General features: G+C 69.7%; 1 protein-coding gene and 1 long non-coding RNA gene across 7 annotated transcripts in view; one reads left to right on the top strand and one right to left on the bottom strand.

Annotated features, from left to right (window-relative positions):
* The window catches only part of PFAS (phosphoribosylformylglycinamidine synthase), a 48,545-nt gene extending 25,033 nt beyond the window's left edge, over positions 1 to 23,512 (top strand). For 5 of the 6 annotated variants that reach the window (XM_050932724.1, XM_050932723.1, XM_050932720.1 and 2 more), the window contains 17 exons: positions 73 to 134; positions 1,276 to 1,437; positions 8,148 to 8,267; positions 8,438 to 8,569; positions 10,056 to 10,286; positions 10,824 to 11,004; positions 11,534 to 11,617; positions 12,447 to 12,602; positions 13,710 to 13,829; positions 16,075 to 16,220; positions 17,560 to 17,770; positions 18,313 to 18,404; positions 18,486 to 18,600; positions 19,371 to 19,529; positions 19,625 to 19,777; positions 20,967 to 21,328; positions 23,435 to 23,512. In XM_050932724.1, coding sequence (XP_050788681.1) covers positions 73 to 134; positions 1,276 to 1,437; positions 8,148 to 8,267; positions 8,438 to 8,569; positions 10,056 to 10,286; positions 10,824 to 11,004; positions 11,534 to 11,617; positions 12,447 to 12,602; positions 13,710 to 13,829; positions 16,075 to 16,220; positions 17,560 to 17,770; positions 18,313 to 18,404; positions 18,486 to 18,600; positions 19,371 to 19,529; positions 19,625 to 19,777; positions 20,967 to 21,289 — 2,447 coding nt within the window. In that variant the 3' untranslated portion in view covers positions 21,290 to 21,328; positions 23,435 to 23,512. Of the gene's footprint in view, positions 1 to 72; positions 135 to 1,275; positions 1,438 to 8,147; positions 8,268 to 8,437; positions 8,570 to 10,055; positions 10,287 to 10,823; positions 11,005 to 11,533; positions 11,618 to 12,446; positions 12,603 to 13,709; positions 13,830 to 16,074; positions 16,221 to 17,559; positions 17,771 to 18,312; positions 18,405 to 18,485; positions 18,601 to 19,370; positions 19,530 to 19,624; positions 19,778 to 20,966; positions 21,329 to 23,434 lie in introns of those variants that run through there. The other variant, XM_050932725.1, reaches the window with a different exon arrangement.
* On the bottom strand, positions 14,021 to 15,551 carry LOC127039501 (uncharacterized). Its single transcript, XR_007771067.1, has 3 exons — positions 15,262 to 15,551; positions 14,298 to 14,362; positions 14,021 to 14,103 (listed from the first exon to the last, which is right to left on the bottom strand). It is a non-coding gene; the product is annotated as an uncharacterized LOC127039501 (long non-coding RNA).
* Positions 23,513 to 24,072: the final 560 nt, after the last annotated feature.

The following is a 24,072-nucleotide window of genomic DNA, read 5'->3' as shown; positions in this document are numbered from 1 at the left end:
AGGGCCGGGGTGGGGTGTAGTGGGGGGGCCCGTGCCCCCGCAGTGGGTGACTCTTCCTGCCCTGCCCTCCAGGAAACGTGCTGAAGGAGCTGAGTGACCCAGCCGGGGCCGTGATCTACGCCAGCCGCTTCCAGGTTTGTGGGGACCCTCTGCCCCCCCCCCACGCCAGCTGCTCCCAGGGGTGGGGACCCCCTGCCCCTCTGCCCCCCCCCCACGCCAGCTGCTCCCAGGGGTAGGGACCCCCTGTCCCTCTGCCTCCCCCCCACGCCAGCTGCTCCCAGATGTGGGGACCCCCTGCCCCTGTGCCCCCCCCACGCCAGCTGCTCCCAGATGTGGGGACCCCCTGCCCCTCTGCCCCCCCCCACGCCAGCTGCTCCCAGGGGTGGGGACCCCCTGCCCCTGTGCCCCCACCCCCACGCCAGCTGCTCCCAGGGGTAGGGACCCCCTGCCCCTCTGCCCCCCCCACGCCAGCTGCTCCCAGGGGTAGGGACCCCCTGCCCCTGTGCCCCCACCCCCACGCCAGCTGCTCCCAGGGGTGGGGACCCGCTGCCCCTCTGCCCCCCCCACGCCAGCTGCTCCCAGATGTGCGGACCCCCTGCCCCTCTGCCCCCCCCCCACGCCAGCTGCTCCCAGGGGTGGGGACACCCTGCCCCTCTGCCCCCCCACGCCAGCTGCTCCCAGGGGTGGGGACCCCCTGCCCCTCTGCCCCCCCCCCACGCCAGCTGCTCCCAGGGGTGGGGACCCTCTGCCCCCCCCCACGCCAGCTGCTCCCAGGGGTGGGGACCCTCTGCCCCTCTTCCCCCCCCACGCCAGCTGCTCCCAGGGGTGGGGACCCCCTGCCCCTCTGCCCCCCCCCACGCCAGCTTCTCCCAGGGGTGTGGGTCTGTCCCTGTTTCAGGGTAGCTGGGCGTGACCCCATGGCTCCCCCACTCCATACTAGGGGTGGGGCTGCAACCCCCTGCAATCTACCAGGACTCTCCCCTCTCAGAGGTTGGGCCCAGTTGTAGCCCCCCATCCCCAGTGTTCGGTTCTGGGGAGCTGTGGGGACTCACCCCATGGGGCTGGCTCCGGTGTGGGGCTGCTCCCTGCCCCCAGCTGGCGGCTCCAGGGTGTGTGGGACCCTGGGTTTCCCCACAGCCCCTGGCCCCACCCTGTCCATCGCTCCTGAGTATGTGGGACCCCCACATCCCTCCCCCTCCGGCCCCTTCTGGGGGTGTGGGACCCCGATCCAGAACCCCAGCCTTCTCCCCTCCCTGACACCCTTGTACCCCACAGCTGGGGGACCCCACGCTGAGCGTGCTGGAGATCTGGGGGGCTGAGTACCAGGAGTCCAACGCCCTCCTGCTGCGCCCCACTGATGCTGAGCTGCTGCAGCGCCTGGGCCAGCGGGAACGCTGCCCCGTGGACGTCGTGGGCACCATCACCGGGGACGGCCGGGTACGGGAGCCGGGCTGGGGCACGGCCGGGGCGGGGAGCCGGGAGCTGTACACAGCGACGGGTTGAGCCCAGCGACGGGGGGCTGGTGTGGGGGGTGTCACGGAGTGTGGGGCAGCCGGGAGCTGTACGCAGCGATGGGGGGCTGGTGTGTGGGGTGTCACGGAGTGTGGGGCAGCCGGGAGCTGTGTGCAGCGACGGGGGGCTGGTGTGTGGGGTGTCACGAAGTGTGGGGCAGCCGGGAGCTGTATGCAGCGATGAGTTGAGCCCCGCGACGAGGGGCTGGTGTGTGGGGTGTCACGGAGTGTGGGGCAGTCGGGAGCTGTACGCAGCGACGAGGGGCTGGTGTGCGGGGTGTCACGGAGTGTGGGGCAGTCGGGAGCTGTACGCAGCGACGGAGGGCTGGTGTGTGGGGTGTCACGGAGTGTGGGGCAGCCGGGAGCTGTACGCAGCGACGGGGGGCTGGTGTGTGGGGTGTCACGGAGTGTGGGGCAGTCGGGAGCTGTGTGCAGCGACGGGTTGAGCCCAGCGACGGGGGGCTGGTGTGGGGGGTGTCCTGGAGTGTGGGGCAGCCGGGAGCTGTACGCAGCGACGGGGGGCTGGTGTGTGGGGTGTCACGGAGTGTGGGGCAGTCGGGAGCTGTACGCGGCGATGGGGGGCTGGTATGTGGGGTGTCCTGGAGTGTGGGGCAGCTGGGAGCTGTACGCAGCGACGGGGGGCTGGTGTGCGGGGTGTCCTGGAGTGTGGGGAGTCGGGAGCTGTGTGCAGCGATGGGGGGCTGGTGTGTGGGGTGTCACGAAGTGTGGGGCAGTTGGGAGCTGTACGCAGCGACGGGGGGCTGGTGTGTGGGGTGTCACGGAGTGTGGGGGAGTCGGGAGCTGTACGCAGCGACGGGGGGCTGGTGTGAGGGTGTCACGGAGTGTGGGGCAGCCGGGAGCTGTGTGCAGCGACGGGGGGCTGGTGTGTGGGGTGTCCTGGAGTGTGGGGCAGCCGGGAGCTGTACGCAGCGACGGGGGGCTGGTGTGAGGGTGTCACGGAGTGTGGGGCAGTCGGGAGCTGTACGCAGCGACGGGGGGCTGCTGTGCGGGGTGTCACGGAGTGTGGGGCAGTCGGGAGCTGTACGCAGCGACGGGGGCTGGTGTGTGGGGCAGCCGGGAGCTGTACGCAGCGACGGGGGGCTGGTGTGCGGGGTGTCACGGAGTGTGGGGCAGTCGGGAGCTGTACGCAGCGACGGGGGGCTGGTGTGTGGGGTGTCACGGAGTGTGGGGCAGTCGGGAGCTGTACGCAGCGATGGGGGGCTGGTGTGTGGGGTGTCCTGGAGTGTGGGGCAGCCGGGAGCTGTACGCAGCGACGGGGGGCTGGTGTGCGGGGTGTCCTGGAGTGTGGGGCAGCCGGGAGCTGTGTGCAGCTACGGGGGGCTGGTGTGTGGGGTGTCACGGAGTGTGGGGCAGTCGGGAGCTGTACGCAGCGACGGGGGGCTGGTGTGCGGGGTGTCACGGAGTGTGGGGCAGCCGGGAGCTGTACGCAGCGACGGGGGGCTGGTGTGTGGGGTGTCACGGAGTGTGGGGCAGTCGGGAGCTGTACGCAGCGACGGGAGGCTGGTGTGTGGGGTGTCACGGAGTGTGGGGCAGCCGGGAGCTGTACGCAGCGACGGGGGGCTGGTGTGTGGGGTGTCACGGAGTGTGGGGCAGTCGGGAGCTGTACGCAGCGACGGGGGGCTGGTGTGTAGGGTGTCACGGAGTGTGGGGCAGTTGGGAGCTGTACGCAGCGACGGGGGGCTGGTGTGTGGGGTGTCACGGAGTGTGGGGCAGCCGGGAGCTGTGTGCAGCGACGGGTTGAGCCCAGCGACGGGGGGCTGGTGTGTGGGGTGTCACGGAGTGTGGGGCAGTCGGGAGCTGTACGCAGCGACGGGGGGCTGCTGTGTGGGGTGTCCTGGAGTGTGGGGCAGTCGGGAGCTGTACGCAGCGACGGGGGGCTGGTGTGTGGGGTGTCCTGGAGTGTGGGGCAGTCGGGAGCTGTACGCAGCGAAGGGGGGCTGGTGTGTGGGGTGTCCTGGAGTGTGGGGCAGTCGGGAGCTGTACGCAGCGACGGGGGACTGGTGTGTGGGGTGTCACGGAGTGTGGGGCAGTCGGGAGCTGTACGCAGCGACGGGGGGCTGCTGTGTGGGGTGTCCTGGAGTGTGGGGCAGTCGGGAGCTGTACGCAGCGACGGGGGGCTGGTGTGTGGGGTGTCCTGGAGTGTGGGGCAGTCGGGAGCTGTACGCAGCGAAGGGGGGCTGGTGTGTGGGGTGTCCTGGAGTGTGGGGCAGTCGGGAGCTGTACGCAGCGACGGGGGGCTGGTGTGTGGGGTGTCACGGAGTGTGGGGCAGCCGGGAGCTGTGTGCAGCGACGGGTTGAGCCCAGCGACGGGGGACTGGTGTGTGGGGTGTCACGGAGTGTGGGGCAGTCGGGAGCTGTACGCAGCGACGGGGGGCTGCTGTGCGGGGTGTCACAGAGTGTGGGGCAGTTGGGAGCTGTACGCAGCGACGGGGGGCTGGTGTTTGGGGTGTCACGGAGTGTGGGGCAGTCGGGAGCTGTGTGCAGCGACGGGGGGCTGCTGTGCGGGGTGTCACAGAGTGTGGGGCAGTCGGGAGCTGTACGCAGCGACGGGGGGCTGGTGTGTGGGGTGTCACGGAGTGTGGGGCAGTCGGGAGCTGTGTGCAGCGACGGGGGGCTGCTGTGCGGGGTGTCACGGAGTGTGGGGCAGTCGGGAGCTGTGTGCAGCGACGGGGGGCTGCTGTGCGGGGTGTCACGGAGTGTGGGGCAGTCGGGAGCTGTGTGCAGCGACGGGGGGCTGCTGTGCGGGGTGTCACAGAGTGTGGGGCAGTCGGGAGCTGTACGCAGCGACGGGGGGCTGGTGTGTGGGGTGTCACGGAGTGTGGGGCAGCTGGGAGCTGTGTGCAGCGACGGGGGGCTGGTGTGTGGGGTGTCACGGAGTGTGGGGGAGTCGGGAGCTGTACGCAGCGACGGGGGGCTGGTGTGTGGGGTGTCACGGAGTGTGGGGCAGTCGGGAGCCGTACGCAGCGACGAGGGGCTGGTGTGTGGGGTGTCACGGAGTGTGGGGCAGTCGGGAGCTGTACGCGGCGACGGGGGGCTGGTGTGTGGGGTGTCACGGAGTGTGGGGCAGCCGGGAGCTGTACGCAGCGACGGAGGGCTGGTGTGTGGGGTGTCACGGAGTGTGGGGGAGTCGGGAGCTGTATGCAGCGACGGGTTGAGCCCAGCGACGGGGGGCTGGTGTGTGGGGTGTCACGGAGTGTGGGGGAGTCGGGAGCTGTACGCGGCGACGGGGGGCTGGTGTGCGGGGTGTCCTGGAGTGTGGGGCAGTCGGGAGCTGTATGCAGCGATGGGTTGAGCCCAGCGACGGGGGGCTGGTGTGTGGGGTGTCACAGAGTGTGGGGCAGTTGGGAGCTGTGTGCAGCGACGGGGGGCTGGTGTGTGGGGTGTCACGGAGTGTGGGGGAGTCAGGAGCTGTGTGCAGCGATGTGTTGAGCCCAGCGACGGGGGGCTGGTGTGTGGGGTGTCACGGAGTGTGGGGGAGTCGGGAGCTGTACGCGGCGACGGGGGGCTGGTGTGAGGGTGTCACGGAGTGTGGGGCAGTCGGGAGCTGTGTGCAGCGATGGGTTGAGCCCAGCGACGGGGGGCTGGTGTGTGGGGTGTCCTGGAGTGTGGGGCAGCCGGGAGCTGTACGCAGCGACTGGGGGCTGGTGTGTGGGGTGTCACGGAGTGTGGGGCAGCCGGGAGCTGTACGCAGTGACGGGGGGCTGGTGTGTGGGGTGTCACGGAGTGTGGGGCAGCCGGGAGCTGTGTGCAGCGACGGGGGGCTGGTGTGTGGGGTGTCACGGAGTGTGGGGCAGCCGGGAGCTGTATGCAGCGATGGGTTGAGCCCCGTGACGAGGGGCTGGTGTGTGGGGTGTCACGGAGTCTGGGGCAGCCGGGAGCTGTATGCAGCGACGGGGAGCTGCGGGGGGCTGGTGTGTGGGGTGTCACGGAGTGTGGGGCAGCCGGGAGCTGTGTGCAGTGATGGGTTGAGCCCAGCGACGGGGGGCTGGTGTGGGGGGTGTCACGGAGTGTGGGGGAGTCGGGAGCTGTACGCGGCGACGGGGGGCTGGTGTGTGGGGTGTCCTGGAGTGTGGGGCAGTCGGGAGCTGTACGCAGCGACGGGGGGCTGGTGTGTGGGGTGTCCTGGAGTGTGGGGCAGCCGGGAGCTGTGTGCAGCGATGGGTTGAGCCCAGCGACGGGGGGCTGGTGTGTGGGGTGTCCTGGAGTGTGGGGCAGCCGGGAGCTGTACGCAGCGACTGGGGGCTGGTGTGTGGGGTGTCACGGAGTGTGGGGCAGCCGGGAGCTGTGTGCAGCGATGGGGGGCTGGTGTGTGGGGTGTCCTGGAATGTGGGGCAGCCGGGGCCCTGCGATTCCCCGGGCCTCTCAGCAGCCAGTGAGACAGAAGGTTTATTAGCCGCCGGGGGCCCCGTCCCAAGCAGGGCTTGTGGGTGCCGACGCAGGACCCCCGGCAGGTCCCTCTCGGGGGGTGGGGAGCCCAGACCCCGGTTCTGGGACTCCCCCCGTCTCCCCAGCCAGCTCCCAACTCACACCCCCCGGCCCCTTCACCCAGCCTGGCCGTCAAATCGCGTCCCCCCTCCAGGACCCGTGCAGCCCCCCCGGGAAACGGAGCCAGGCCACGGGGCCAGGACTTGTGTGGGGAGAGGGGGCAGGCTTGGGGGAAGGGGGGCCTGGCCTGGCACTGGAGGGAGGGGTTGGGGCCCTGCAGGAGGTGGGGCCAGGACTTGTGAGGAAGGGGAGGCTGGTCCCCGGGGGGGGGCAGGGCTCGCATGGGCACACAGGGCACGTGGGCTACTGGAGGGTGTCGGTTCTGGCTGGGCCTGATGGGGTTCGGGGGGGCTCACATGGGGGGACAGGGCCTCAGGGCTCATGGGGGGCCCTGGGTCACTGGGGAGTTCGTGCATGTGGGGTTTGGGGTGGGGGTGGGTCTGGAGCCGTGCCGGGGTGGGGCGCTGGCGAGCTCTGTGGAGAGGAGTGGGGGGGCGTAGCACAAAGGATGGTAGCAGAGATGGGGCCGGGAGGTGGGGGGAAGGGGGTGCCATAGGACGGGATCTCAGTGGGGCAGAGGAGGGGGTGGGCACAGGCTGGCAGTGGGGCAGGGATGGCCCCCAGGCTGTGCCTTCCCCAGGCTCCCTGTTGGAGAAGCCGTGGCTCCGGCAGGAGACTTGGGGGGCAGCCCCCCTGCAAGGGAGGCCCCACGGCGCTGCCGGACAGGGCAGCTGGCTCTGGTGTGGGCCCTGCCGGCAGCACAGCCGTGGGGCTCCAGCCCGAGCCCTGCGACTACCGGGCTAGTAGCCCGAGGCCAGGGCAGCTGGCTCTGGTGTGGGCCCCGGGATTGCAGCGCAGCCGTGGGGCTCCAGCCCGAGCCCTGCGACTCCCGGGCTAGTAGCCCGAGGCCAGGGCAGCTGGCTCTGGTGTGGGCCCTGCCGGCAGCGCAGCCGTGGGGCTCCAGCCCAAGCCCTGCGACTACCCGGCTAGTAGCCCGAGGCCAGGGCAGCTGGCTCTGGTGTGGGCCCTGCCGGCAGCGCAGCCGTGGGGCTCCAGCCCGAGCCCTGCGACTACCCGGCTAGTAGCCCGAGGCCAGGGCAGCTGGCTCTGGTGTGGGCCCTGCCGGCAGCACAGCCATGGGGCTCCAGCCCGAGCCCTGCGACTACCCGGCTAGTAGCCCGAGGCCAGGGCAGCTGGCTCTGGTGTGGGCCCCGGGATTGCAGCGCAGTCGTGGGGCTCCAGCCCGAGCCCTGCGACTACCTGGCTAGTAGCCCGAGGCCAGGGCAGCTGGCTCTGGTGTGGGCCCTGCCGGCAGCACAGCCATGGGGCTCCAGCCTGAGCCCTGTGACTACCCGGCTAGTAGCCCGAGGCCAGGGCAGCTGGCTCTGGTGTGGGCCCCGGGATTGCAGCGCAGCCGTGGGGCTCCAGCCCGAGCCCTGTGACTACCCGGCTAGTAGCCCGAGGCCAGGGCAGCTGGCTCTGGTGTGGGCCCTGTCGGCAGCGCAGCCGTGGGGCTCCAGCCCGAGCCCTGCGACTACCCGGCTAGTAGCCCGAGGCCAGGGCAGCTGGCTCTGGTGTGGGCCCCAGGATTGCAGCGCAGCCGTGGGGCTCCAGCCCGAGCCCTGCGACTACCCGGCTAGTAGCCCGAGGCCAGGGCAGCTGGCTCTGGTGTGGGCCCCGGGATTGCAGCGCAGCCGTGGGGCTCCAGCCTGAGCCCTGCGACTACCCGGCTAGTAGCCCGAGGCCAGGGCAGCTGGCTCTGGTGTGGGCCCCGGGATTGCAGCGCAGCCGTGGGGCTCCAGCCCGAGCCCTGTGACTACCCGGCTAGTAGCCCGAGGCCAGGGCAGCTGGCTCTGGTGTGGGCCCCGGGATTGCAGCGCAGCCGTGGGGCTCCAGCCCGAGCCCTGCGACTACCCGGCTAGTAGCCCGAGGCCAGGCCCTGCCCCAGCCCCACACTCCAGCCCCTTGGGCGAAGCCCAGACTCCCAGCCCGGGAGCAGAAGCAGCATCTCTCTGGGGCTGGAGCTGGGGCGCTAACCTCCAGGCCCCCCGGCCCCCCAGCACCCTGGGGCATGGGCTGGGGGGCTAGGACTGGTCACTGACCCACACCCCCCCCGGCCTCCCCCCTCAGATTGTGCTGGTGGACGACCTGGAGGCCCCGGTGACGGACGTGGCGCCGGTGAAACCCGGTGGGAAGACGACGTCGGTCGACCTGCAGCTGGAGAGGGTGCTGGGCAACATGCCCCGAAAGGTACGGGGGGGCCTGGGGTCGGCCCCACAGATCCCCCCACACTGCCCCCCACAGCACCCCCTGCTGGGAGGGGCTGGAGGAGCTGGGAGCTCCCCCCACAGACAGTGCCCCCCCGCCCCCCACAGCACCCCCTGCTGGTTGAACTCATGAATGTCCCGTCTTTTTTCCAGGAATTTGTCTTGTCCCGCCACAGCCCAGCCCTCCGCCCCCTGAGCCTGCCCCCTGGGCTGAGTGTGGGGGGCGCCCTGGAGCGGGTCCTGCGGCTGCCGGCCGTGGCCAGCAAACGCTACCTGACCAATAAGGTACCTGCCTCCCGAGGGGCTGACCCTGTGCCCCTGCCCACCCCACCAGAGGGGTCGTGCCCCTGCCCACCCCGCCAGAGGGGTCGTGCCCCGTGCCCCCTGGCTGGCAGCATCCCCACACCCCCTGCCCCTGTGCCCCTGCCCACCCCCGCCAGAGGGGTCGTGCCCCGTGCCCCCTGGCTGGCAGCATCCCCACACCCCCTGACCCTGTGCCCCTGCCCACCCCCACCAGAGGGGTCGTGCCCCGTGCCCCCTGGCTGGCAGCATCCCCACACCCCCTGCCCCTGTGCCCCTGCCCACCCCACCAGAGGGGTCGTGCCCTGTGCCCCCTGGGTGGGAGCACCCCACACCCCCTGACCCTGTGCCCCTGCCCACCCCCACCAGAGGGGTCGTGCCCCGTGCCCCCTGGCTGGCAGCATCCCCACACCCCCTGCCCCTGTGCCCCTGCCCACCCCACCAGAGGGGTCGTGCCTCGTGCCCCCTGGGTGGGAGCACCCCACACCCCCTGACCCTGTGCCCCTGCCCACCCCACCAGAGGGGTCGTGCCCTGTGCCCCCTGGCTGGCAGCATCCCCACACCCCCTGCCCCTGTGCCCCTGCCCACCCCCACCAGAGGGGTCGTGCCTCGTGCCCCCTGGGTGGCAGCACCCCACACCCCCTGCCCCTGTGCCCCTGCCCACCCCACCAGAGGGGTCGTGCCTCGTGCCCCTGGGTGGCAGCCTCCCCACACCCCCTGACCCTATGTCTCTGCCCTGCTGGGGGGAAGTGCCCCATGCCAGAGTCCCCGGGTGATGCTCTGACCCTGCTCCCCACGGAGCCCGGCAGGACTCTGGGGCGCCCCCCCTCGGCGCAGCCTGTCCTGGGCCTGACCTCGGAGCATCCAGCGTCCTCTGCCCCTCCGTGCGCTTCCCCAGCGGGGTCCTGGGGCAGCCAGAGGGCCCTGCCCCCCAACTCCGCGGGCAGCTGGGGACACAGCAGGTTTATCAGTCGACAGGATCCCAGCATAGGGCAGAGCTCGTTAGCACCGAAATCAGGGACTTTCAGCCAAGTCCTTGCGGGAGGGGAGCCCAGGGCCAGGGCTGGTCCCCCCCACCCGCACCCCAAGCCAGCCAGCCAGATTCCTTCCAGCTGCCTGGCCCCTGCCCGGCCCATTGCTCCTCCTCCGGGAAGAGTCACCTGGTGGCACCCCCCTCCGGGGTCTCCGGTTTCGAAGGGGCGGCCACAGCGTCCCTGAAAAGTCACACACGCGTTTTCCCCCCACCTAGCCACCGGTGCAGCACACGGGGAAACTGAGGCACACACAGCGTTCATGCAGAATATACGGCATAACAAGGGAAAATCCCCACTACCTCTCATCCTGCCCCTCCCCGAGCCCATGTCTCTGCCGTCGTCCCGTGGGGGGGAATGCCCCTCGGGCCCAGCTCTCTGTCCCCCCACGCCCCAGCCTGGAGGGTTCCTGCCGCCCTGAGCCGTGTCCCCCGTGGCAGGTGGACCGGTCGGTGACGGGGCTGGTGGCCCAGCAGCAGTGCGTGGGGCCCCTGCACACCCCCCTGGCCGACGTGGCCGTGGTGGCTCTGTCCCCCTTCGAGACGGTGGGGGCGGCCACGGCCCTCGGGGAGCAGCCCCTCAAGGGACTGATCGACCCGGGCGCGGGGGCCCGGCTGGCCGTGGGCGAGGCGCTCACCAACCTGGTCTTCGCCCGCGTCACCGACCTGCGAGTGAGTCGCCCTGTGGGCCATGCGGGGGGTCTGCTTGGGGGGCAGGCTGGGGTGCTGGAGGGGGTCTGCTGGGGGGGGAGGTTGGGATGCTGAGGGGGCTGAGAGCTGGGTGGGGGCTGGTCTGTGTCTGACATTTCCCCCCATGACTAATCCTCCTGTGCCCCCCCAGGACATGAAGTGCAGTGGGGGCCATAGAGCTGGGGCTGTGGGGCAGTGCAGGAAGTGGGGGCATGGGTCTGTACGGACCCCGTAACTGACCCCCCTGACCCCCCCCAGGACGTGAAGTGCAGGGGGGCCATAGAGCTGGGGCTGTGGGGCAGTGCGGGGGGGCTATGGGGCAGTGCAGGAGGCGGGGGAAGGGGCTGTACGGGCCCCGTGGCTGACCCCCCTGCCCCCCAGGACGTGAAGTGCAGCGGGAACTGGATGTGAGGGCCATAGAGCTGGGGCTGTGGGGCAGTGCGGGGGGGCTATGGGGCAGTGCAGGAGGCAGGGGGGAAGGGGCTGTACGGGCCCCATGGCTCACCCCCCTGCCCCCAGGACGTGAAGTGCAGCGGGAACTGGATGTGGGCGGCGAAGCAGGCGGGCGAGGGCGCGGCGCTGGTGGACGCGTGTGGGGCCATGTGCGAAGTCATGGCCCAGCTGGGGGTGGCCGTGGACGGGGGCAAGGACTCGCTCAGCATGGCGGCCCGCGTGGGCACGGACATCGTCGTGGCGCCCGGTGAGTGTGGGGGTGGCCCCCTCACCCCTCTGTCTCCAGCCCCCCTGTGTCCCCGGGCCGCCCTCCCCCGTCCCATGGCAGCCACGTAACGTCTCCAGGCTCAGCAGGTGTCCCCCTGGGGAAACTGAGGCACCACAGGCCGCCTCGTCTCCCACAAACCACCTCTGTTAGAGGGGTGTGCGCACCAGGGCCGCCCTCCCCCATCCCATGGCAGCCACGTAATGTCTCCAGGCTCACCAGGTGTCCCCCTGGGGAAACTGAGGCACCACAGGCCGCCTCGTCTCCCACAAACCACCTGTTAGAGGGGTGTGCGCACCAGGGCCGCCCCATGTCCATCCCCAGAGCTGCTGCCCCCATTGCAGCCAGTCCTCACTCCCCCATCCACCCCCCCGAAGGGCCCCCGATTCATCCCCTGCAGGTGTCCTGGCTCTCTTGCCCCCGGAGCCCCCAATCCTGCTCTTCCAAGCCATCCTGGCCCCCCAGACTGCCTCCTTGCCGTCCCCACTGACCCCATCCCTTCTCCCCACAGGGACATTGGTCGTCTCAGCCTACGCCGTGTGTCCGGACATCACGGCCACCGTCACACCCGACCTCAAGTGCCCTGATGGCAAAGGTGAGGGGCGGGGGCCGGTTGGCTCAGGGGGGCAGGGAATGGGACACGGGGCCTTTCCCCTCTGGGGGGTTCCAGCTCTCCTCTGGCCCCAGGGCAGGGACTGGCTGGCTATGGGGGGCTGGGGATGGGACATGGGGTCTTTCCTGTCTAGGGGGCCCCGGCTCCCATCGGGCCCCAGGGCAGGGACTGGCTGGCTATGGGGGGCTGGGGATGGGACATGGGGCCTGTCCCCTGTCGGGGCGCTGGCTCTATGTGTCCCAGGGCAGGGACTGGCTGGCTCGGGATGGGGGGGGGGGCGGGAAATGGGGCCTGTCCCCTGTCGGGGCGCTGGCTCTATGTGCCCCAGGCCAGGGACTGGCTGGCTTGGGGTGGGGGGGTGGGAAATGGGGCCTGTCCCCTGTCGGGGTGCTGGCTCTATGTGCCCCAGGCCAGGGACTGGCTGGCTCGGGATGGGGGGGGGGGCGGGAAATGGGGCCTGTCCCCTGTCGGGGCGCTGGCTCTATGTGTCCCAGGCCAGGGACTGGCTGGCTTGGGATGGGGGGGGGGGGGCGGGAAATGGGGCCTGTCCCCTGTCGGGGCGCTGGCTCTGTGTCCCAGGCCAGGGACTGGCTGGCTCGCGGTGGGGGGGCGGGAAATGGGGCCTGTCCCCTGTCGGGGCGCTGGTTCTATGTGTCCCAGGCCAGGGACTGGCTGGCTCGGGGTGGGGGGGCGGGAAATGGGGCCTGTCCCCTGTCGGGGCGCTGGCTCTATGTGCCGCAGCCCAGGGACTGACTGGCTCGGGGACCCCGGTGTCCGGCTCTGCCCCCCCCCCCTCTCTCTCACCCTGCAGGGGCCCTGCTGTACGTGGGGCTGTGCCCGGAGCAGCACCGGCTGGGGGGCAGTGCCCTGGCGCAGTGCTACGCCCAGCTGGGGGATCGCTGCCCCGACCTGGAGAGCCCGGGCACCCTGGCAGCCTGCTTCTGCCTCACCCAGCAGCTGCTGCAAGGTGTGTGTGTGTGTGTGTGTGTGTGTGTGTGTGTCCATCCCTGCTGGGGGGCAGTGCCCTGCTCGGGGGTGGGGGTGTGTGTGTGTGTGTGTCCATCCCTGCTGGGGGGCAGTGCCCTGCTCTGGGGTGTGTGTGTGTGTGTGTGTGTGTGTGTGTGTGTGTCCATCCCTGCTGGGGGGCAGTGCCCTGCTCTGGGGTGTGTGTCCATCCCTGCTGGGGGGCAGTGCCCTGGCGCAGTGCTACGCCCAGCTGGGGGATCGCTGCCCCGACCTGGAGAGCCCGGGCACCCTGGCAGCCTGCTTCCGCCTCACCCAGCAGCTGCTGCAAGGTGTGTGTGTGTGTGTGTGTGTCCATCCCTGCTGGGGGGCACTGCCCTGCAATGGGGTGTGCGTGTGTCCATCCCTGCTGGGGGGCACTGCCCTGCTCTGGGGAGTGTGTGTGTGTGTGTGTCCATCCCTGCTGCGGGGCAGTGCCCTGCTCTGGGGTGTGTGTCCATCCCTGCTGCGGGGCAGTGCCCTGCTCTGGGGTGTGTGTGTGTGTGTCCATCCCTGCTGGGGGGCAGTGCCCTGGCGCAGTGCTACACCCAGCTGGGGGATCGTTGCCCCGACCTGGAGAGCCCTGGCAGCCTGCTTCCGCCTCACCCAGCAGCTGCTGCAAGGTGTGTGTGTGTGTGTGTGTGTGTCCATCCCTGCTGGGTGGGGTGTGTATGTGGGTGTCCCTGCTGGAGGGGATGGGCCCCTCCAGGGGGTGTTAGCCCTGCTCTGGTTGTGTGTCCCCCTCTGCCTCCTGGGGCTGTGTGTGTTGGGGGGGTGCCCCTGGGGGCTGGGGGGAGATGGGTGTGGGCGTCCCCAGGGGCTGGGGGTGCAGTGAAGCTGGCGTGAGAGCCCATGGTGGCTGGGGGGGAGTTGGGGATGGGTGTCCCCAGGGGCTGGGGGGTGCAGTGAAGCTGGCGTGGGTGCCCGTGGGGCCTGGGGGGAGATGGGTGTGGACGTCCCCAGGATCTGAGGGGAGGGGCTGGGGGTGCAGTGAAGCTGGCGTGGGTGCCATTGGGGGCTGGAGGGATCTGGGGGCTGGGGGGGCCGGTCCCACCCGCTGCTGTCCCCCCAGAGTCGGTGCTGAGTGCGGGGCACGACGTGAGCGACGGGGGGCTGGTGACCTGCCTGCTGGAAATGGCCTTTGCCGGGAACTGTGGGCTGCAGGTGGAGATGGTGGCACCCGGCGCCAGCGGTGAGTTGGGGGCCCTGCCCCGAACCCCACAACCTGGTGGTAACTGGGGGACCTAATCCTGAACCCCTGTCCTGAGCCCCACAGCACAGCGGGGAATGGAAACCCCGATCGCAACCCCCCTCCCCAAATCCCCACCCTGAACCCCACTGCAACCCGCTCCCCAAATCCCCACCCTGAACCCCACTGCAACCCCCTCCCCAAATCCCCACCCTGAACCCCCCAGCCCGGCGGGGAATGGAAAACCCCACTGCAACCCCCCTCCCCAAATCCCCCCCTGAACCCCCCAGCCTGGCGGGGAATGGAAAACCCCACTGCAACCCCCTCCCCAAATCCCCACCCTGAACCCCACAGCCCGGCGGGGAATGGAAAACCCCACTGCAACCCCCCTCCCCAAATCCCCTCCCTGAACCCCCCAGCCTGGCGGGGAATGGAAAACCCCAATCGGAAACCCCCTCCCCAAATCCCCACCCTGAACCCCCCAGCCCGGCGGGGAATGGAAAACCCCACTGCAACCCCCCTCCCCAAATCCCCCCCTGAACCCCCCAGCCTGGCGGGGAATGGAAAACCCCACTGCAACCCCCTCCCCAAATCCCCACCCTGAACCCCCCAGCCTGGCGGGGAATAGAAAACCCCACTGCAACCCCCTCCCCAAATCCCCTCCCTGAACCCCACTGCAACCCCCCTCCCCAAATCCCCTCCCTGAACCCCACAGCCCAGTGGGGAATGGAAAACCCCACTGCAACCCCCCTCCCCAAATCCCCGCCCTGAACCCCACTGCAACCCCCCTCCCCAAATCCCCGCCCTGAACCCCCCAGCCCGGCGGGGAATGGAAAACCCCAATCGGAAACCCCCTCCCCAAATCCCCACCCTGAACCCCCCAGCCCGGCGGGGAATGGAAAACCCCACTGCAACCCCCTCCCCAAATCCCCTCCCTGAACCCCACTGCAACCCCCCTCCCCAAATCCCCTCCCTGAACCCCACTGCAACCCTCCTCCCCAAATCCCCTCCCTGAACCCCACAGCCCAGTGGAGAATGGAAAACCCCACTGCAACCCCCCTCCCCAAATCCCCACCTTGAACCCCACTGCAACCCCCCTCCCCAAATCCCCGCCCTGAACCCCCCAGCCCGGCGGGGAATGGAAAACCCCACTGCAACCCCCTCCCCAAATCCCCACCCTGAACCCCTCAGCCCGGCAGGGAATGGAAAACCCCACTGCAACCCCCCTCCCCAAATCCCCACCCTGAACCCCCCAGCCTGGCGGGGAATGGAAAACCCCACTGCAACCCCCTCCCCAAATCCCCACCCTGAACCCCCCAGCCCGGCGGGGAATGGAAAACCCCACTGCAACCCCCTTCCCCAAATCCCCACCCTGAACCCCCCAGCCTGGCGGGGAATGGAAAACCCCACTGCAACCCCCTCCCCAAATCCCCACCCTGAACCCCACAGCCCGGCGGGGAATGGAAAACCCCACTGCAACCCCCTCCCCAAATCCCCACCCTGAACCCCACAGCCCGGCGGGGAATGGAAAACCCCACTGCAACCCCCCTCCCCAAATCCCCTCCCTGAACCCCACAGCCCAGCGGGGAATGGAAAACCCCACTGCAGTCCCCCTCCCCAAATCCCCACCCTGAACCCCCCCAGCCCGGCGGGGATTGGAAAACCCCACTGCAACCCCCTCCCCAAATCCCCTCCCTGAACCCCCCCAGCCCGGCGGGGAATGGAAAACCCCACTGCAGTCCCCCTCCCCAAATCCCCACCCTGAACCCCACTGCAACCCCCCTCCCCAAATCCCCTCCCTGAACCCCACAGCCCAGCGGGGAATGGAAAACCCCACTGCAGTCCCCCTCCCCAAATCCCCACCCTGAACCCCCCCAGCCCGGCGGGGATTGGAAAACCCCACTGTAACCCCCTCCCCAAATCCCCTCCCTGAACCCCCCAGCCCAGCGGGGAATGGAAAACCCCACTGCAGTCCCCCTCCCCAAATCCCCACCCTGAACCCCACTGCAACCCCCCTCCCCAAATCCCCTCCCTGAACCCCCCAGCCCGGCGGGGAATGGAAAACCCCACTGCAACCCCCTCCCCAAATCCCCACCCTGAACCCCCCCAGCCTGGCGGGGAACGGGGGACCCTGTCCTGAGCCCGCCCAGAGGCGAGAGCCTGGACCCCTCTCCCACATGGCCCACCTCACTGAGCACCTCACACGAGCCCCCCCAGATCCCCCCGCTGACTCCCCCCCGCCCCCCAGCCCTGGAGGTGCTGTTCGCCGAGGAGCTGGGCCTGGTGCTGGAGGTGCCCAGCGCGGCGGCAGGAGACGTCTGCAGACGGTACGAGGAGGCTGGAGTGCGGTGCCTGCCCATCGGGCACACGGGTCCCCCGGGCCCCCAGTCCATGGTGAGCGGGGCTGCGGGGCGGGAGTGAGGGGCACCCCAGAGCTGGGGGAGCCCAGGGGCTGCGGGTCGGGAGTGAGGGGCACCGGCAGAGCTGGGGGAGCCCAGGGGGCTGCGGGTCGGGAGTGAGGGGCACCCCAGAGCTGGGGGGAGCCCAGGGGCTGCGGGTCGGGAGTGAGGGGCACCCCAGAGCTGGGGGAGCCCAGGGGCTGCGGGTCGGGAGTGAGGGGCACCCCAGAGCTGGGGGAGTCCAGGGGGCTGCGGGTCAGGAGTGAGGGGTACCCCAGAGCTGGGGGAGCCCAGGGGGCTGCGGGTCAGGAGTGAGGGGTACCCCAGAGCTGGGGGAGCCCAGGGGGCTGCGGGTCAGGAGTGAGGGGTACCCCAGAGCTGGGGGAGCCCAGGGGCTGCGGGTCGGGAGTGAGGGGTACCCCAGAGCTGGGGGGAGCCCAGGGGGCTGCGGGTCGGGAGTGAGGGGTACCCCAGAGCTGGGGGGAGCCCAGGGGGCTGCGGGTCAGGAGTGAGGGGTACCCCAGAGCTGGGGGGAGCCCAGGGGGCTGCGGGTCGGGAGTGAGGGGCACCCCAGAGCTATGAGGAGCCCAGGGGGCTGCGGGTCGGGAGTGAGGGGTACCCCAGAGCTGGGGGAGCCCAGGGGGCTGTGAGTTGGGAGTGAGGGGCACCCCAGAGCTGGGGGAGTCCAGGGGGCTGTGAGTTGGGAGTGAGGGGCACCGGCGGAGCTGGGGGGAGCCCAGGGGCTGCGGGTCGGGAGTGAGGGGCACCGGTGGAGCTGGAGGAGCCCAGGGGCTGCAGGTTGGGAGTGAGGGGTACCCCAGAGCTGGGGGGAGTCCAGGGGCTGCGGGTCGGGAGTGAGGGGTACCCCAGAGCTGGGGGAGCCCAGGGGCTGCGGGTCGGGAGTGAGGGGTACTCCAGAGCTGGGGGAGTCCAGGGGGCTGCGGGTCAGGAGTGAGGGGCTCCGGCAGAGCTGGGGTAGCAGGGGCTGCGGGTCAGGAGTGAGGGGCTCCGGCAGAGCTGGGGGGAGCCCAGGGGGCTGCGAGTCGGGAGTGAGGGGCACCGGTGGAGCTGGGGGGAGCCCAGGGGCTGCGGGTCGGGAGTGAGGGGCACCGGTGGAGCTGGGGGAGCCCAGGGGCTGCGAGTCGGGAGTGAGGGGCTCCGGCAGAGCTGGGGGAGCCCAGGGGCTGCGAGTCGGGAGTGAGGGGCACCGGTGGAGCTGGGGGGAGCCCAGGGGCTGCGGGGCGGGAGTGAGGGGTACCCCAAAGCTGGGGGTGTCCAGGGGGCTGCAGGTCAGGAGTGAGGGGCCCCTGCCGACGCCCCTACGTGCCCCCCAGGTGCAGCTGCGTGTGAACGGGCAGGAAGAGCTGGCGCGCCCCGTGGGGGAGCTCCGGGCCCTCTGGGAGGCCACGAGTTTCCAGCTGGAGCGGCTGCAAGCGTCACCCCACTGCGTGGAGCAGGAGGAGAGGGGGCTGACGCGGCGCCAGGGCCCCACCTTCACGCTGACCTTCGACCCCGCGGCCAAGCCCCCGCTGCTGTGCCAGATGGGTGAGGGCCGGGGCGCTGGGGGGGGAGGGAGGGGGCGTCCCCGTGACCCAGCGGGGGGAGAGGCTCTGAGGTGGAGGGGGCGTCCCAGTGACCCAGCGGGGGAAGGGGATTTGGGGGAGAGGGGGCGTCCCCGTGATCCAGCGGGGGGAGAGGCTCTGGGGGGGAGGGGGTGTCCCCGTGACCCAGCGGGGGGGAGAGGCTCTGAGGGGGAGGGGGCTTCCCCGTGACCCGGGGGGGGAGAGGCTCTGGGGGGGAGGGGACGTCCCCGTGACCCAGCGGGGGGAGGGGGTTTGGGGGGGGAGGGGGCGTCCCCGTGATCCAGCAGAAGGAGAGGGTCCGGGGGGGTGGAAGGGGGCGTCCCCGTGACCCAGCGGGGGGAGAGGCTCTGGGGGGGAGGGGGCGTCCCCAGGTCCCGGTGGAGGGAGGGGTCCTGGATGGGAGGGGGCAGCCCCAGGTCTCAGTGGGGGTGGGGGGGCCTCTCCCCCAGTGGGGGTGCACCAAGCCCAGCCGGCCCCGGTCACTAACCCCACCGTTGTCCCCAGCCCGGCCAGGCCCGCGCGTGGCCATCCTGCGCGAGGAGGGCAGCAACGGGGACCGCGAGATGGTGGCAGCTTTCGTCATGGCGGGGTTCCAGGTGAGACCCCCCCCCGAACCCTGGAGTCCTGCCCCCCCCCACTCTGCTCTAACCACTAGCCCGCACTCCCCTCTTCCCCAGGCCTGGGACGTGACCATGCAGGACCTGTGCACAGGGGAGCTGACCCTGGAGTCGTTCCGGGGCCTGGTTTTTGTGGGGGGCTTCAGCTACGCGGATGTCCTGGGGTCTGCCAAAGGTGAGACCCCTGCACCTGAACCAGTGTGTCCCCCGTCCCCCCCGAGCCAGCTTTTCCCCCCGAACCAGTGTGTTCCCTGTCCCCCCCGAGCCAGCTTTTCCCCCCGAACCAGTGTTGCCCATCACCCCCCTGAGCCAGTGTCCCCCTTAAACCAGTGTGTTCCCCGTGCCCCCTGAGCCAGCTTTTCCCCCCGAACCAGTGTGTTCCCTGTCCCCCCCGAGCCAGTTTGTCCCCCCCTCACGCCCCATAACCAGTGTGTCCCCCGTCCCGCCCGAGCCACTTTGTTTCCCCTCGTCCCCCCGAGCCACTTTGTCCCCCCGAACCAGTGTTCCCCGTCCCCCCCGAGCCAGCTTGTCTCCCACCCCCCCCAAACCAGTTTGTCTCCCCTCGTCCCCCCTGAACCAGTGTGTTCCCCGTCCACCCTGAACCAATGTGTTGCCTGCCCCCCCGAGCCAGCTTTTCCCCCCTTGTCCCCCCCGTACCAGTGTCCCCCGTCCCCCCCAAGCCAGTTTGTCTCCCCTTGTCTCCCCTGAACCAGTGTGTTGCCCACCCCCCCGAGCCAGCTTGTCCCCGCGAACCAGTGTGTCCCCCCCCCTCGTCCCCAGCGTCCCCACCCCTCGCCCCCAGAGCCAGTATTCCCCCCTCGAGCTCTGAGCCAGCCAGTCCCTGCCCTCGGGGCCAGATGGGAGCCAGTGGCCCCTAGAAGGGAAAGGCCCCGGGCCCATCCGCCCCCCCAGTGACTGACCCCCCGTGTCCCCCTCTGGCTCCAGGCTGGGCAGCTTCGGTGACCTTCAACCCCCGGGCGCGGGCCCAGTTTGAGGCGTTTCGCCGGCGCAGGAACACGTTCAGCCTGGGCGTCTGCAACGGCTGCCAGCTGATGGCGCTGCTGGGCTGGGTGGGGGGCGAGAGCCCCCAGAGCGACCCCACGGGTGAGTGGGGCTGGGGGGCTTGGGGAGGTGTCTGGGGGTTTCGGATGGGGGGCTGTTTCTAGGGCAGGGCTCACTCTTAGTCTGTCTGTCCGCAGATGAGACCGTCCGTCCCGGGGTGCTGCTGGCCCCCAACGATTCGGGCCGGTTCGAGTCGCGTTTCGTGGCGCTGGCCATCGAGGAGAGCCCGGCGGTGATGCTGCAGGGCATGGCTGGCTCCACCCTGGGAATCTGGGTGGCACATGGAGAAGGTAACAGCTCTGCCAGGGCTGGGGGGCGGTTCGCTCCACCCCTGGATACACAGCCCCCGCGCTCCACCTCAGAGCTGGCCGCATCTCAGCACCAGGCGAGGGGTCCCTATATACACAGCCCCTGTGCCCCATTTCAGAGCTGGCTGCATCTCAGCACCGGGCGAGGGGTCCCCATATACACAGCCCCTGCGCTCCACCTCAGAGCTGGCTGCATCTCAGCGCTGGGCAAGGGGTCCCTATATACACAGCCCCCGCGCTCCACCCCAGAGCTGGCCACATATCAGCGCTGGGCGAGGGGTCCCCGTATACACAGCCCCCGCGCTCCACCTCAGAGCTGGCTGCATCTCAGCGCCGGGCGAGGGGTCCCCATATACACAGCCCCCGCGCTCCACCTCAGAGCTGGCTGCATCTCAGCGCCGGGCGAGGGGTCCCCTATATACACAGCCCCTGTGCCCCACTTCAGAGCTGGCTGCATCTCAGCACTGGGCGAGGGGTCCCCGTATACACAGCCCCCGCGCTCCACCTCAGAGCTGGCCGCATCGCAGCACCGGGCGAGGGGTCCCCGTATACACAGCCCCCGCTCTGCACCCCAGAGGTGGCTCCATCTCAGCGCCGGGCAAGGGGTCCCTATATACACAGCCCCCGCGCTCCACCCCAGAGCTGGCCACATATCAGCGCTGGGCGAGGGGTCCCCGTATACACAGCCCCCGCACTCCACCCCCGAGCTGGCCGCATCTCAGTGCTGGGCGAGGGGTCCCCGTATACACAGCCCCCGCGCTCCACCCCCAAGCTGGCCGCATCTCAGTGCTGGGCGAGGGGTCCCATATACACAGCCCCCGCACCCTACCTCAGAGCTGGCCACATCTCAGCACTGGGCGAGGGGTCCCCATATACACAGCCCCTGAGCCCCACCCCGAGCTGGCCGCATCTCAGCGCCGGGCGAGGGGTCCCCGTATACACAGCCCCTGAGCCCCACCCCGAGCTGGCTGCATCTCAGCACTGGACGAGGGGTCCCACATACACAGCCCCACCGCAAAGGTGGCCACATCTCAGCGCTGGGTGAGGAGTCCCTGTATAACTAGCCTCTGTTCCCCACCCTGTTTCACAAATATGATGGCCTGTTCTGGGGCATGTCCCACGGGGGGAGGGGGGTTCTGCCCGTCTCAGCCCCTCTTTTCCCCTGCCCCAGGTCGCATGCGTTTCCGCTCGCCCGAGGTGCTGGCTGCAGTGACGTCGGGGGGCCTGGCCCCGCTGCGCTACGTGGATGACCAGGGCCAGCCCACCCAGGAGTATCCCCTGAACCCCAACGGCTCCCCGCTGGGCATCGCCGGGCTCTGCTCGCCCGACGGGCGCCACTTGGCCATGATGCCCCACCCCGAGCGCTGCGTCCTGCCCTGGCAGTGGGCCTGGATGCCGCCCGCCTGGCGCCGCACCATGGAGGTCTCGCCCTGGCTGCGTATGTTCCAGAACGCCTGCGAGTGGTGCCTGCGCCACCCCGAGGGGGAGTCCTGACTGCGGAGCCCGGGCGCCAGCCGGGGCTCAGAGCCAAAGGTTTGTCCCCGGGCCAGGACCGGCACCAAACCCGCCCTGCTTTTATCCCGGGTCGCAGCGGGGAGCACATGGCGTGCACCGTGTGTATGAGGTCATGCTGGTGGGGCTGGGCGCTGCGCTCGTGAAAACACCCCCCCCCGCAGCGTGACCTCGTGTGCTCCGTGCATGTGAGGTCATGCTAGTGGGGCTGGGCGGTGCACTCGTGAAAACGCCCCCCCCCCCCCCCGCAGTGTGACCTCGTGTGCACCGTGTGTATGAGGTCATGCTGGTGGGGCTGGGCGCTGCGCTCGTGAAAACGCCCCCCCCCGCAGTGTGACCTTGTGTGCACCGGGCATGTGAGGTCATGCCGGTGGGGCTGGGCGGTGTGCTCGTGAACCCCGCCCCCCGCAGCGTGAGCTCGAGTGCACCGGGCATGTGAGGTTATGCTAGTGGGTCTGGGCGGTGCACTTGTGAAAAATGTCCCCCCTGCAGCGTGACCTCGTGTGCCCCGTGCATGTGAGGTCATGCCGGTGGGCCTGGGCTTTGCGCTCGTGAACCCCCCCCCCGCAGCGTGACCTCGTGTGCACCGTGCATGTAAGGTCATGCTAGTGGGGCTGGGCGGTGCACTCGTGAAAACGCCCCTCCTGCAGCGTGACCTTGTGTGCACTGTACATGTGAGGTCATGCTAGTGGGGCTGGGTGGTGCGCTCGTGAAAACACCCCTCCTGCAGTGTGACCTCGTGTGCACCATGCATGTGAGGTCATGCTAGTGGGGCTGGGCAGTGCGCTCGTGAAAACACCCCCCCCACAGCGTGACCTCGTGTGCACTGTGTGTATGAGGTCATGCTGGTGGGGCTGGGTGGTGCGCTCGTGAAAACACCCCTCCCCGCAGCGTGACCTCGTGTGCACCGTGTATGTGAGGTCATGCTAGTGGGGCTGGGTGCTGCGCTCGTGAACCCCCCCCCCCCGCAGCGTGACCTCGTGTGCACCGTGTGTATGAGGTCATGCTAGTGGGGCTGGGCGGTGCGCTCGTGAAAACACCCCCCCCCTGCAGCGTGACCTCGTGTGCACCGTGCATGTGAGGTCATGCTAGTGGGGCTGGGTGCTGCGCTCATAAAAACACCCTCCCTGCCCCACCCCGCAGTGTGACCTTGTATGCACTGGGCATGCGAGGTCGCAGTGTGGGGTGAGGTCATGCTGGAGGGGGCGGGGTCACATGAGGCGGGTCCACGCTGTTCCCAGAATGTCCTTAGCTCTGACCCCTACAGGACCAGCCCTCCCGCCGCCCCCTACTGGCCACTGGGGACAGACTGGAGGAGGAAGAAAAGCAGGGGTGGGAGGGGCTTAGTGGGGGAATAGTTGGGGGGTGTTGGCCAGGAGGCAGGTCTGGAGAGCGCCTGGGGAGGGGGTCAGTGGGGGAATTGGACTGGGGGTGAGGATGGTTCAGGAGGAGGATGGGGGGGTTTAGTGGGGACCCCTGAGAGTGGTGACGGGGAGTGACTGTCTAAGCAGCCCCTGCTTGCTGGTTAGTGGGTCTGGGGGGCTGGAGCCCAGAGGAGAGGGTGGGCCTGCGCCCCCCACCACACCCGGGAAGCCCCCATGCAGAGGCCAAGGATGTCTGAAAGCCCTGGGGGAGACTGGGAGGTGAGGAAGAGTGAATCAGAGGGGACGGCTGAGGGGCAGAGTTGGGCGGGGCCCTTGGAGGACAGCTAATGCCATTGCTGTAGATGAGGGGTTCTCAAACGGGGGGTCGCAAAGTCATTACATGGGGGGTCGTGAGATGTCAAGCTCCCCCCAAACCCCACCTTCCTCCAGCGTGTGTGTTGGTGTTACATGTCGTTTATTGGGGGGGGTCGCACTCCGAGGCTGCAGGAGATGATGGGTCATTCCCCACCGTGACAAGTCACACCGTCCCTTTTGCTGTCACCAGCACATCGGTGATGTGATAGTGTGGGGGGGTCGGCTCTTCCCTGGGGCAGCGGGGTATTTACACGGCTGGCAGCTCCTCCTTTCCCTGGATGAGCTCGGCCTCCCATGGGCTGGCAGCCGCGTGCCGGGGGGAGGAAATGGCTGCTCGTCCCAGCGAAAGGTGGCCCTGTCCCCTCTCACGTCATTCGTTCCCTCGCAGGGCCGGAAGTCGCCACGGGATTTAATACCCGGCTGGGACCGGAGACACACACAGGCTGCTGCTCGTCCGTTTGTGCAAGTGGCCCTTGGTCTCCGAGGTGGTGGGACTGGCCAGCTGGAGCCGGCCCTGGGCTGGGATCGCAGGCATCCTCTGTCCGCGACAGCTGGGGCACTGGGAACGGCCCCGAGCCGAGCTCGCAAAGGAAATTCAGCCCCGGGGAAAGGTTCTGCTGCCGTAGCAATGAAAAGGAAACCAGCCAGGAGGAAGCAGGGTTTGCTAACCGCTCGCGGTGGTGCCAGCTTAGCGATTCTGTCACTAGATTTCGAGCCGTTTTGGTTTCCCTAGCAAAGAAATGTGTCCGAGTGACCTGTGTAAATGCTTCCCGGCAAGTGGGGCTCAGCTCTGGTTCCTTGGGGCCGGGGAGGGGGTGAAAATCTGGCTCCCGTGGGCGGGGAGGAGACAGCTGCCCCGAGGGGAGACGTTCTGATCTGCTTGGTAATAACCAGCCGGCCCCGCTCCCTGGCTGGGGTGGATCCCGGAGGCGGTGGCCACCGCCCTGGTACCTGTCAGAATCCCCCTCCCTGCGTACGTATCCTGGGCCCCCTCCCCAGCCCGGGGGAGAACGGCTCCAGAAAGTC

The sequence above is a fragment of the Gopherus flavomarginatus genome, chromosome 23 (genome assembly GCF_025201925.1).
Source record: "Gopherus flavomarginatus isolate rGopFla2 chromosome 23, rGopFla2.mat.asm, whole genome shotgun sequence".
NCBI lineage: Eukaryota > Metazoa > Chordata > Testudines > Testudinidae > Gopherus > Gopherus flavomarginatus.
Note: the sequence above shows the minus strand (reverse complement) of the source record. Positions and strands in the feature narration are given on the sequence as shown.